Genomic DNA, 13630 nt, shown 5'->3' on the forward strand with positions numbered 1-13630 from the left:
CATCATCATGACCTGAAAAGTTTTCTTTATACATTAAACACAGATTTTAAAATTAAGAAAAGCACCTAAGCAGGTTAGGTATACTTTCCAGTTTGTGCGATTTGCTAAACATTTTCTCTTAGTTGATTTAAAAGTATGGGGAGCTGAACATCAATAAAGAGAAAAACAACAAATGATACTTTCAGCAAGCAGGTCCCACCTCTTTCCTATAGATGGCACATACTTTATAAAATGTCTTAAAAAAATCGTTTGGTTTTTTTTCAGGTTCTAATATTCATTAACAAATCTATATTTAATTCCCTTTAAATTTTCAAATGCTCTGCTATTGAAACATAAGTAGTATGTTTCTACTTGGTATGTTTTGCTATCTGGGAAAACAAAAGCTCACGTCCTTCGAGAAAGAAAACCTTCCCACTCACAGCTGGTTAGACACAGCACAGGTGCAGAACCCACCATGGTTTCATGCAGCAGATATCACTGAAGAGCAGGTTCTCCAGAGGAAAATGCCCAGCCCTACAGTAAAGGATGAAGCAGGCCAGGCGTGGGAAGGGAGGCTTCCACTTCTGACCACGTCACAGGAGAAACAGACTCTCCCCCTTGAGGGACTTTGCAAGAGGCACCCAGTCTAGATAAGCAATTGCTGCTTCAGTGTTTCTCCCTCCTGGTTCAACACTGATGAACAGAAGAGAAACGGGACTCTGGGCAGGAATGTGTGGCACCCAGCTAAACAAAGGTGCCTTCCAGATCCCGGCATTAACTCTTGAGGTGGCAATAGAAATATTACTGCATGCTCAGGAATATTTTGAGCACAGAATTAAGAAAATAAATCACAATCTAATGACAATGAAATAAACTCTAGCCACCAGAGATAATTGAGAATCTTCTGCGGCAAAGCCCAGGGACCTGTAATTCTTCGTCCAATGTTAGGAGAGAACTTGGTACTACGGCCATTTCAGATGCCTTTTGTCTTTCTCATTCTTTACCTCAGTGCATTTGCTTATTCTCCTCGCCACAATGAGCTGGATCATTCCTCGCTTGTTCCCTTCAGTGGACATGGACCTCCGGAGGGTTTCCATGGCATCCTGGTTTGTCTTGCCCAACAGGGATTCTCCATTCACTGCTATCAGTTGATCATTCACCCGAAGCCTCCCATCCTGGGAAGGAAGCAGGTAAAAATAAGTGCCATTAAATAGTCTGTGATAAAAGAAGCTGCTTTCCCCTTCATTAAAAAAATAAAATGAAAACAAAGCAAAAACAAAAGGGGGGGGGGCTTTAATACTAATGGATTATGCCCAATTGAACACTAGCATAATAATGTGTAAGCAGCCCTTGCAGCCTGTGTCTACTTCAATCATTTATACATTTGTAAATCAAGTCATTATCATAATCTGTTTACCAAAATAGCATACTAATTCAAAGGACACAAAGTGATTACTTTCCTGCTTCCACAGACACCCAGAGAGGTTATTTACAACCCAAGACGTGCAAAAGCTCCAGGCTATTAGACAATTGCAGAGAAGAGCAGCACCCCCTCAACAGACAGCCAGGACGTTTTCTCTCCTCTGGGAAACAGAAGTGACCCACAAGAGGGGAAGGGAGAGAAGAGGGAGGGATTAACCTTTCCTGTCAGGCAGGTCTGTGCCAGAACCTGAGCTAAGTCTCTGCAAAGATAATCTTCATTTCACTAGCATGAACCTGGGCTGTGAACTCGGAGATCAAAAATGAGGAGCTGAAGATAAGACTTGCATCCCCAAATGGAACATCACTGAGATTACAGCAGTTGTTTGATCCTATTTGGGTTATTAGCAAAAAGCCAGAAAACATTTAAGTGTTACAGGGGATCAGAAATATGCCATCCCAAAACACACCACTTTGGCATAGGAATTATTCTCAGCAGAAGGCAAGTGAGAAATGTCAGACACAGAGAGAGGGCTCTGTCCTCCCTGCCTCTGGCTGAACCCAGGGGAGAAGGTCCTCCTTGTGAAGGTGCCAGGTCTCTTCTCTCTAACCTGTAAGTGGAGAATGACCCTCACACCAGAGACAGAGACTTACTGAGATGAGTCTTCAGAAACAAACCTTATAAAAGGAGACTTTTCTTCCATTGGTTCCCTTCAGAGGTTTACCATCCCACAATTGACTGCCCCTGGAAGCCCAAACCGTCTTTCTTCGTCTAATCCCTACTCTACAACTTATCACCATTTGCTAAAATGGTATACAAGCTTCTAAATCTAACTGCTTCCCTAGGTTTTCACTTCTTCCTGGGGAGTCCCCATACACATAAAATTGGAAATTTTACCATCAGTAAAATTTGTAAACTTTTTCTCCTCTTAATCTGTTTTTTGTCGGTTTACTTCACAGGCTACAGAAATGAACATACATAGGGAAGAGGAATGATTTCACCCCAACCACTTAAATGTTTCCAAGGAATAGGGCTATAAATTAAACATTTTTGTGAGTGCGCACACGCTTGATAAGATTGACATTGGCTTACTTTCGATGCTGCTCCTCCATTAATAATGGACTTGACGAAGATTCCCAAATCTGCGTGGTTCTCTTTCGACCGGTTACCTTTGACACTGACGCCAAGACCAGCAGATCCTGAATCATTCAGCGGGACTTCAAACGTCAGAAATTCCCGGGTGCCATCAGGCGTGAGAACAGTATCCTCATCTTCTGCTTTCTAACAGGAAACAAAATCGCACAGTTATATTCCAATGTTTCTGTTATTTTGAAGGACTGCTAATGAACAGTTCTTTAATCATAACAGGCACAGTATTTCCATGGAAGTTCCACAACAGGATCCATGATAACAGCACATACTGCATCCCCTCCAGATGATTCCTGGAGCCAGCTGCTAATATTTTTATGTGACTCTTGTTTCAATATTGAAACAAACCTAAACCAGATTCTGAGAAATATAGGAGAAAAAATGTAGCAGAAGGACTAAAGACATGTAGACCCCTAGAGTTTAGGTTTGTTTTTCTTTTTTGTGGGGGGTTTTCATCTGTTTATATATTCTAAACCACAGGAGAAAAACAGAAACAGCAGGAAATCAAAATAAATATAACTCATTTGTCCCTTTGTTTTTCACTAGAAATTTTCAATGTTATTAATAGCTTAATGTTCATTAAGGGTGTATTATTTTATTCTCAAACAACAACAAATCCTGATAATACAAAGTCAGCAGAAAAAGGGGTTCATTTTCAGAGAGTTGCTAGCGAGTTTTAACCTTCAACATTTGTGAGACAAAGTAGAGATAAACAACTTTAGAACAAAATTTTTTTCCACAGTACTGTATGATACATACTGCAGCTGGTGGATATTATTCAAGCAATATTATTTAATTAAAGAGTTGTATATGCCAACCTTGATTTTGTAATAGTAGACATCAAGTGCATAAGAAGATTGCTGCAGAACCCAACACTTGAGATGCACAAACTTTGCCCAGCTCCTCCCCAAAAGCAAGGAGCAAGTGAATGCTTCAGGTATAACTTGATGAAACGGAGTGTGATGACATATAAGTATCTGGACACCGGAAGAGGACCTTGGTAGTGTTCCCAACTGTACGCTGGCCATCTAGACATGTGGCACAAGTTCTTTGAATCACAACTAAATGCCTCATCTAAGTTTACAAAGTTTTCCTCCTTCTCTTTTCGTAGTTTCGGAATATTTTTCCTGCATCCACCTAGTCATTCAGACTGAGATTATCAAAATACACTTGAAGAATGGTTAAACATCTAATGGTACTTAATGAGGCTGGACTATAAGGCATGCTTTGAAGACTGCACTTTTAAGAACTGTTCAATTACACATGTGTAAGCCTACTGCAGAGCAATGGAACTGTGGGTAGACTTCAGCTTTTTTCTTTGCATCTCAACAAATTTTTAAAAATTTTCTAATAATTATCAAAATTAACATAATAATATAAAATAATGTTAAAAGGCATTTGGAAAGTTAATGTGCAATCTGAGATATCTCAATCAGATGAAATAATTTTTGGATGTACAGAGTTTATCAGTAAGAGTCTTTTTTTAGATTATCATAATACAAGAAGTACATTATCCAAATCCACAATAATGTGATTTATTTGTTGTTTCTAACTTACTAATATTCAATGCTAACACTCACTGTGCCATCTGAAAAGATAGCCTCAAAGTTATCAGGACAAGGTATGTTTAAAAAAAACAACTCTAATATGTTAAAAATATGAAAATTATATAATAAAGAATATTTTTAAAAGAACTTGAAAAGATACAGAGGGATAGTATGTTAACTATAAAAAGTACCCAAATCAAAATAAATCCTATACCTGTGCATTATAAAAGCCTTCTTACATTTAAAATATTCCAAGAGAATAATTATAGCTCAAATAAAAATCAATGGATTGGGAAAAATAAACATTAAATACTCTATTAAAATACTGACATCTTATTTACTATGCAAAAGTATCTTTATATATTTGTTTTGCTCTATAAATTTTATTTTCATCCATATGGTTCAAAACAATTGGAGAGCATAAATAAAAATCTTGCATGAATGAACATAGCTACCTCAATATAAAATGTTTCTGATGTTTGAAATACAAAATAGTTTCAGAACACAATACAGCCCTTCTAGTTTAAATTCAGAGGAAACTGAAAGATAAAATTCACTTTGTGAATCAGAACCAGTACTTATATTCCTGGGAAAATTGCATTTGAAAGGACACAGAAACCAAAGACAGTCCCTTACAAGGGCACTTTTAAGTCTGATCATTCAGTACATTTATTTGCCCCAAATCTGGAAGGTTCTTAATTGTCACTTACTGATTTGTAGCTTCAGTTTGATTTTTTAATGTTTACTTATATTGACATTTCCATAATGTTCTACTAAGACTTAAAATTTTCATTTTTCTTCTACTCGAAAAATCAAGATAAGAAGCTAACTGAATACGTGAACAGAAATTTTAATCAAGTTCAAATCATTTCCTGACATGTTGCCCTGCTCCGAACCTGTTTTAAAGGAGGCTGTATTCTCCATGGAAAAGTTTCATTTCTTATGAAAACTGCAGGATGGGAGCAATACTCTTTCTCAGCTTTCTTATCGAGTCTTAAGTCATTATTGTCATTAAAACATTTAAGTGAGAGATTGTACTTTTCATTTGATATTGTATTATTAATCCATTTTGCTCTTGACATGACTGAAATTAACACCAGTTTTTACAGCTTAATTCTCCAGCAGCAAAATGTTTTTAAAAATTTTGCTCTTCAAAAACTATTTCAAAGTCTACTTTATAGAGAATTTTTCCAAAAATTTTACTAGTATGGGGATCTCTTCATTCTGATACAAGGAGAAGCTAATTTTCTATCATCTTCAACTGTTACTCCATCCAGATTCTGTACTGTATCAACTGTTTCTTGAGTCAAGATTTTTCATAAAGAAACACAATAAATACTTTATTTCCCTTTAATTTGCCCCTTAAGCCATTTGGACATGAATGTCACTCAAATACACATCATGTCCCTCATATGCACATGTGATTTTTTTCTGTCAATACAATCTGGCATGTTTTCCCTTAGGCATTACTCCATAGGCATTTTTGCCTTCTAATGCCCAGGAAAAAAAAGAGCATTTTTGCTAAGCATATTAGAAACAGAAAACTTAATGCATAGGCAGTATGAAGGCTATTTATTTTCCCAATAATCCTCAGGATGGCAGAAAAGATGCACACGTATGTGCAGCGAGACAGAAAAATAGCCACAAGTGACCTGCACTAAAGCCTAGTTTTCCTTTCTGCCCCAAACAACAGTCCCAATAGCCGAGGGGACACAGGTGGCCCTCAGGCCACTCTGAGCCTGCAGTTAATCTGCAAACTTGGTAGCAAGGAAGTAGAAGTTGATTATATTATGTGGCCAAAACATGATCATTGGGCAGGGATTAGCGCTAGGATGGGGAAGACAGGGCTGAAAATTTTATGATGGATCTTACAAAATAAGTACGGCATCATATTCTCATGCCTAACTTGAGTTTTCATACAAGTTAAAGACAGAATACACTAACTCAACATCTAGAGTTTAAATAATATGCAAGTATAGCAGACAAATAATAATAACCATTTACAGTTTTAATCAAGAGCAGGATTTTTTAAGGTAAGAGATGGTAGGAAAGGAAAGTGAAGTCGCTCAGTCGTGTCCGACTCTTTGCGACCCCATGGACTGTAGCCTACCAGGCTCCTCTGTCCATAGGATTTTCCAGGCAAGAGTACTGGAGTGGATCGCCATTTCCTTCTCCAGGGGATCTTCCCAACCCAGGGACCAAACCCAGGTCTCCCGCATTGTAGACAGACGCTTTACTGTCTGAGCCACCAGGGAAGTCCAAGAGATGGTACTGTGTTTATATTTTAGGCATAAAGGAATAACCCTACAGTTTAAGCTATAGATTTTATTTTATCCCATATGCAAGATGAATGTTTATGCATGATATTTGTGCTGATATTTTAAGGTTAATTACTCTTATTAGCAAAGTTAAAATGTCACATCTGGTTTTATGTGCTCTTTTCTGATTCAAACAGTAGATCTAAAATAAATAATATTTAAAATTTTTTTAATGTTTTGCTTGATGCTACAAATACTGAGGAGGGGGAAAAAAAAAGGTTTTGTACCGTTGTTAATCTGTAATGTGAAGCCAGAAAAATCATTTCTCAAAGAAACCCCACAAACCCAAATTGAGGGACATTCTCAAAGTAATTTGCTCTTCAAAAATGAAAACCAAAGATTAACTGAAGAAACGCTCTGGATTAAGAAGGACTAAAGAGACATGACAACGAGACGCCAGGCGTGATTGTACAGTGGAAACTGGACCAGAATGCGATGCATATGTATTCATTCGTTTGTTCATGTCTGCACACCAAGAAGGCCACTAACTGAGACAGCAGGTAAGTCGATGTTGACTTCATGGCTTTGATGACTATAACCTGGTTACATGCAAAATGTCATTCTTTAGGATACACACACTGAAAGGTTTACAGATGAAGGGGAATTATGTCTACAATTTATCTCAATTCTGAAAAAAATTATACAGTGGAAAGGAAAGATGAAGATATTAGAGGGAGGGAGAGGGAAGAATGGAAGAAAATTACATATCAAATGTAGTTAAATATTAACAAAAAGACAAATATACTGGAGCTCCTCAGGCTATTCTTGAAACTTTTCTGAAAGAATGATGTTTTAGGATAAAAATTACACATAGCAATTAATCCAGAATAGTATTGCTATATCTAAAACAGTCCTTATTTTTAAAACAAACATTACTACCAATATAATCTTTAAAATGACATGAGCTCAATAGCAAAAAAAAAAAAAAAGAATAAATTTTAAAGATAATTTTTATCACTCTACCATTAAAGGAAGACAATAAAAAATAACTAAGATAAATTTCCCAAGGGAAAATACACCAAACATTAGGAAAACTTTAACTTACTTTAGTAAAAGTAGGGAATTTCAAATGAATCCCCTAAACATGGATACAGATTCATTATACAAAATCATTACTATTTTTGTAAGATCATGAAAATATTATTCTATCCCAATCTTGGAATAAGATTGTTTTAAAGTAAGTTTGAATCATTTGAATTGAAAAGTATCTCACTGAATCATAACTTTAAGCTTGAGTACTTAAAGCACTAGAAATAGCACATATTTTATAAAATTCTTTGTGATAATAGCAACATTTGATGGTCAAAGCCAAACTATTGTGATTACTTTAACATATGATTAGGTTAACATATGATTAGGTTAACATGTGATTAATGTGTGATAGTAGAAATCTTCAACAAAACTCAAATTAGAGAATTTTGTATTCTTCCATCAGTGTTAGCCAGGAGAGCCCATGTTTGAGGATCAGAAATGTTTGATGATCAGAAATGTTTGATGAACAGTTTATCCCAAAGAATTTATACAAGGCTTTGAATGAAGAAGTACCAACCCATAATTCAACCCCCCATTAGGCTCGCTATGTGCTTTGTCTGACTTTGGCTGTTTTTTCCCCAGCTTTTTGAGATATATTTGACATATAACACTGTGTGAGTCTAGGACGTACAAAGTGTTCATTTGGTACATTTATATATTGCAAAACCATCAATACCATCGTTTAGCTAACACACCTCCATCACCTCACAAAACTACATTTTTTTGTGGTGAGAACATTTAAGATCTACTGTCTTAGCAATTTTTGAGTATACAATACAGTATTATTAGCTATAATCATCATGCTCTACATTAGACCTCCAGAATTTACTCACCCTATACCTAGTAGAAGTTTATACTCCTTGACCAGCATCTCCCTCACGCTCCTGATACTCCAGTCCACCATTCTTACCTCTGTCAGTGTGCAGGTCTTTCATCTCCTTGGTTAAACTTATTCCTAAGTGTTTTTTGTGTTTTTTTTGATCCTATTATAAATGGGATTGTTTTCTTACTTTACAGTGGGGTCAACATGGTAGGCTCTACCTGATCTACCACAACCATTACATTAATAAGCCTATGGCCAGACTTACTGATGAGCTCATTAATTTTCCAGATCAAGATTACAACCTATCGGTTAGCTTATCCCCAAATTTCCTCAGTGTACCCTTGCAGCTTCTACAGGGAGATCCCCCTGGCTCTGCAAGGGATCCCAGGTGGAGATTCCATGCATGTTAAATTTTTGACCTTTAAGCATGTTTCATATCTTAGCCATATGCTCTAGCATCATCTCTAAAAACTATTATTTTCTAAAGCCCTACTTATATCCAGTAGCTCTGAATTTGTTTTACATACAGTGATATTCTTACATGGATCTTAGGAAGAGTTATTGGGGGCCTTCCTAAGCAGTTTTGCACTGTCCTTTGAAGCCCAAGGAAGAAACTGGCACTTTGGTAAGTTAAGGCCTGATAGCCTGTAGGTAAATTCACTACATTATTGTGATGCTTAATTTCGTGTCCACTTGGAAGGTGTTTTGGGATAAGATTAACATTTAAATTTGTGAATCTGAATAAAACAGATTACCCTCCATATCATCCAATCAGTTAAAGAAGAACAGTAAGACAGGCCTGTCTGAGCAAGGGGGATTCTCAAGCAGACTGTCTTTGAACTTCATCTGCGCTGTGGACTCTCCTAGGTCTCTGTCTGCTGGCCCACACTGCAGACTTAGACTTCCCAGCCTTCATAATCACACAAACCAATATCTTATAACGAGTCTCTCTATAACTATCTATACATTCCATTGGTCCTGTTTCTCTGGAGAACCCTGGCTAATACATACATGTATTATCTTGTCCAACCTGGACGAGCACAAAAATAAACTATCAAGTGAATAAACTTTCCAAAGGCAAGGAGTTTGTTCAAGTCATGCAATAAGTGACCTTGAGCCTATGCTAAATAATTCAGCTTTTTGTCCAATTTTGAATGGATAACCTAAAACTCAGTAGGGTTTCTAGCTACCCACTCTGGCTAATTAAAACAAAATTTAGAAGATGTACAAGAAACCCAAGTCTCAGATATTTAAAAGGTCTATCAGCCATTGATACAGCTTGGCTCATCTACCTAAATGACCTTTTTTACAATTTCTAAGAGTTAATCAGTTCTGGGAGTCATTATGATCAACTAATTGGGCTTTAGGGCATTCCATTCTCAAGGTGCTTACAATCTGAAAGTTTAATGAATATAATGTCAGAGAACTTCACTACGAGAATGAATTTAAGACTTGCCACCAAAAGGCAGAGAGAGACCCTGAAAGCCAATTTTTAAACTGTAATTTTAAAATAAAACCTCTAACAGCCCAAAATGATTTTGCCTATCAAAAGTAGAAAGAGAGACCCAGGTGTGAGACGACCAAAGAACAATAAACTGAAAAGAAAACATTTAGACAAAACAAAAAAAAAACAAAAAACTTTACCTTTTTTACCTAGGTTGGAAAACCCTTATCAGAAACAATTTCCATTTGCTATCTCAAGTCAGATTCACATACGCACATACCATCTCTTTTGTTCAGGTGCCTGAATTGGCATTTGCTCTGGCATGCTATCGGAGAAGGCAATGGCACCCCACTCCAGAACTCTTGCCTGGAGAGTCCAATGGATGGAGGAGCCTGGTAGGCTGCAGTCCATGAGGTCGCTGAGAGTCAGACATGACTGAGTGACTTCACTTTCACTTTTCACTTTTATGCACTGGAGAAGGAAATGGCAACTCACTCCAGTGTTCTTGCCTGGAGAATCCCAGGGACAGGGGAGCCTGGTGGGCTGCCTTCTATGGGGTCGCAAAGAGTCAGACACGACTGAAGCAACACAGCAGCAGCAGCAGCAGCTGGCATGCTATCATGACCACAAAAGGTTTGGGGTGAAGCACAGAATAGAAGGCACCTGGACATTCTCAATGGAATACCACCTTTAAAGCCAAAGCTGCTTCTTCCCAGTGGTGATCTAAAACTTCAGAGCTAATCCTCAATTTCCTCACCAGGACGGATTACATGTTTCAAAAGAACACACTTATCTTATGGCATCATTCTCCATCTCAGATCATCTTAGGCATTAACAGATATAGTTTACTTGTGACGCCATTCACTTTTCCAAAAAGTTCTATGATATTAAGGTTCCAAACACCAAACAATGGTTCTTCAACCAAGGAACACACTGCAAAATACTTCCTGCTTTTAGTATTTACCTTGCAACTCCTTCATGGTGTGGTTATTGGTATACAAGTTTTTTACTACATATAAACAAACCCATCAATCTGCTCTCTTAGGACATTTTGACTTTGTCATGCCAGGACAACCATTCACTAGCCAAATTTAACAGAGAAATCTTTCACATATTTCCTCAATACTTTTTGGTATGTTTTTAGATTTAATTTCATAATCAATTGAGATTTATTTTTTATGATGAATAAAAACGAATCTAAATTTTTAAAATCAATGGCCAATTGTTCTAAATACTAAATAAACCACTCTTTACCACTATTTTGAAATGCCTCCTTTAACAAACATGCACACACATGTAAACACTGGGACCGCTTCCATCATCAATGTGTTTAAATTATCTACTTGTCTGTTCCTACAACAACATCATGCTATTTCAACGCTTAGCTTTATAATACATTTTGCTAGCATTGTTGTTTGTTAAAATAGGAAATAAAAAAGACATTCTTAAGGCCCACTTGATTCTTTAGAATTAATCTGTCTGATTTTGCCTCAACCTACCCCACCCATAACCACACACACACACACACACCATTGTGATTTTGATTAACTATCACAGACCTATTGATTTAATGGATAAAAAATGGAGGCTGTGAATTTCCTACAACCTATACTTATAAACATGTAATATTCTCCAGGTTGTTTCCTGACTTTTCTCTGAGGTCTGATTATTCATCCATTTTTTGTAACAATGGAATATTTCAAATGATATTTTGCTTGTTTATTAGGTTCAAAGCTGTCTAGCTATGAATGTGTCAATGAAAATTAAATCATGTTATACTATATTTTAATAGTGTTAATTATGTCATTCAGATTCATAATATTCATGTTAGACATATTATTTGTCTAACGAGCCAAATTTGGAAAAATATGTACTAGCATCACCCACTGTAGATATGGTTTTGCAAATTTTCATTTTCTTCACAAGGGTTTGAGAATGACATGTTTTTGTGCTGTGATGTTTAATGTATAAAATATCCTGTCTGTTAGATTTTCTACTGGATGATATCATGTGTCAATATAAAATACTCTCTCTTTTTTTCCCCATGTAGTGCATCCACATACACAAAAACATAAGCTTAGAAACTAATATGGCAATTCTTTCTCTTTCATTATGTTAGTACTGTCTGCTTATTCTTTTATTTTCAGCCTATATTAAGATTTGTCTTCTACACACCTATTTTTGCATTTTAATCAAAGCTGTGAAAACTTACTTCTGTTAGGAGAATTTTTAGTCCCATAAAAAATGTCATAATAACTGATAATAAATTAAAAAATTATTAAATATGTTATTATGACAATATGTTTAGTCTAACTGCTGACATATTTTAGTTTTCCTATTTATGACACATTTTTATGCCTTATAGTCCTCCCTATTTTTTTTTAATTGAGTTTTCTTTTTCTTTTTTTCATTTTTGTAGCCAGTTGTAATACAGCACTTCACAACTCATAAAATACTTTACATATATATATGTATGTAATGTGTCATATATATGTGTGTGTATGTGTGTGTCTTATATGTGTGTGAGTTTGTGTGGGTGTGTGTATATGAAATTACAAAGCTCACCAATTTTAGTCCCTCTTATTACGCAGGTAAATAGGAGAGTCTTTAACGTCTGTTTTTTAGCCCTGTCTGATCAAAAATAATCATGAAATATTCTTCATTTGGGGTAGTAGCAATAAGTCACTTAAAGCAAGACCAGTTTAAGATTTAATGAATCTATGTAGGATCTATTATGAGCCAGGAAAAGAGAGGACAAGTAACTTCATAATTAGTAAGAAGTTAGTTCGATTTATCTTTCCAACATCTCTGCATCCTGCAAAAGACAAAGCTCTTACCGTTTCTTTTGGACACTGCATCTGGCTTGGCTCTGCATTCTAGAAGAATTGAAGAAAAACATAAATACAGACTGACCAAAGCCATCTTCAACACACAGGGAGACAAAGCTTTACTTTCAAGGAAAAATTGTTTTTTCTTAAAATCAACAAAATGTATAGGTGATCAAATTATGGTTGATATATTACTCTGTCTTGCAAAGTTTCATTGATGTGGTTATGTTATCTTGTGTGTGTGTGTGTGTGTGTGTGTGTGTGCTGTTGGGGGTGGTTCTTTTAAAATTTTTCTCTAGATGTAAATTTTTAGTTGCTCATTTGGAGTACATCATGAATTTATTACTGGGAGGAAAACAAATCCCACAAAACTGCTTCTCTATTCCTGGCACTGTTTCTAATTTTGTTTTCTAATTTTCCTAACTAAGTCTAAATTATAAAGTATATTGTAATTTGATAGCTAGGCCAGATAATAACAGTCTGAACCACAGTCTGAACTGCAAGCATTATACTTTATAATATTACACAGGTTATAAATGTGATATGGTTTTCATGTACTATAGAGTTGCTTTAATTAATATAGTTATATGGTTGACTTACTAAAAAGGTACCTATTGATAAATTTTGCTTTAGACATAGAATTTAAATACAAACACTCCAAAGAAAGGAAAAACGTTCTGTTAACTGGATTGAAAGATCATTTTAAACACCACCCCCCACCTTTAAGTTTTCAGAATTTTCTTTTTTTAAATCTTGTATAGCAGCTGCAATGTGAATAATAGACTGACGGCCTACTGGCTCACTCCTTAATGAAAAGCTCACAAGCAATAAATTAAATAACCAAGGAAAAAAAAAAAAAAAGAAGGCAGCAGAAGGGGAAAACAGAAGCCTGGAAGATCAAACTTGGGCCAGGAGAACCTGATTAACCTTAAGCTGGTCTATGCTGGCAGGAACTCAGAAAAGGCTGTAGGAGCAGCAGTTAAGCTTTGGCAACCTAATAATGCCAACTATCACCCAGGCTCAGACACACTGAGGAAGGGCTAAAGCTTCATTGCATAGAAAGTTCAGTCTTTTTTTTTTTTTTAAGTGC

The 13630-nt window shown here is 36.1% G+C and overlaps 1 protein-coding gene across 32 annotated transcripts in view; it reads right to left on the reverse strand.

Annotated features, from left to right (window-relative positions):
* Positions 1–13630, reverse strand: part of PARD3 (par-3 family cell polarity regulator) — a 579687-nt gene that overhangs the window by 223354 nt on the left and 342703 nt on the right. For 23 of the 32 annotated variants that reach the window (XM_044928208.2, XM_044928201.2, XM_044928194.2 and 20 more), the window contains 3 exons: positions 12550–12588; positions 2492–2680; positions 984–1154 (listed from right to left, as the gene is read on the reverse strand). In XM_044928208.2, coding sequence (XP_044784143.2) covers positions 984–1154; positions 2492–2680; positions 12550–12588 — 399 coding nt within the window. The remainder of the gene's footprint in view (positions 1–983; positions 1155–2491; positions 2681–12549; positions 12589–13630) is intronic. The other 9 variants (XM_044928189.2, XM_044928211.2, XM_044928219.2 and 6 more) reach the window with 1 other exon arrangement.

Source organism: Bubalus bubalis, chromosome 14 (genome assembly GCF_019923935.1).
Source record: "Bubalus bubalis isolate 160015118507 breed Murrah chromosome 14, NDDB_SH_1, whole genome shotgun sequence".
Lineage (NCBI taxonomy): Eukaryota > Metazoa > Chordata > Mammalia > Artiodactyla > Bovidae > Bubalus > Bubalus bubalis.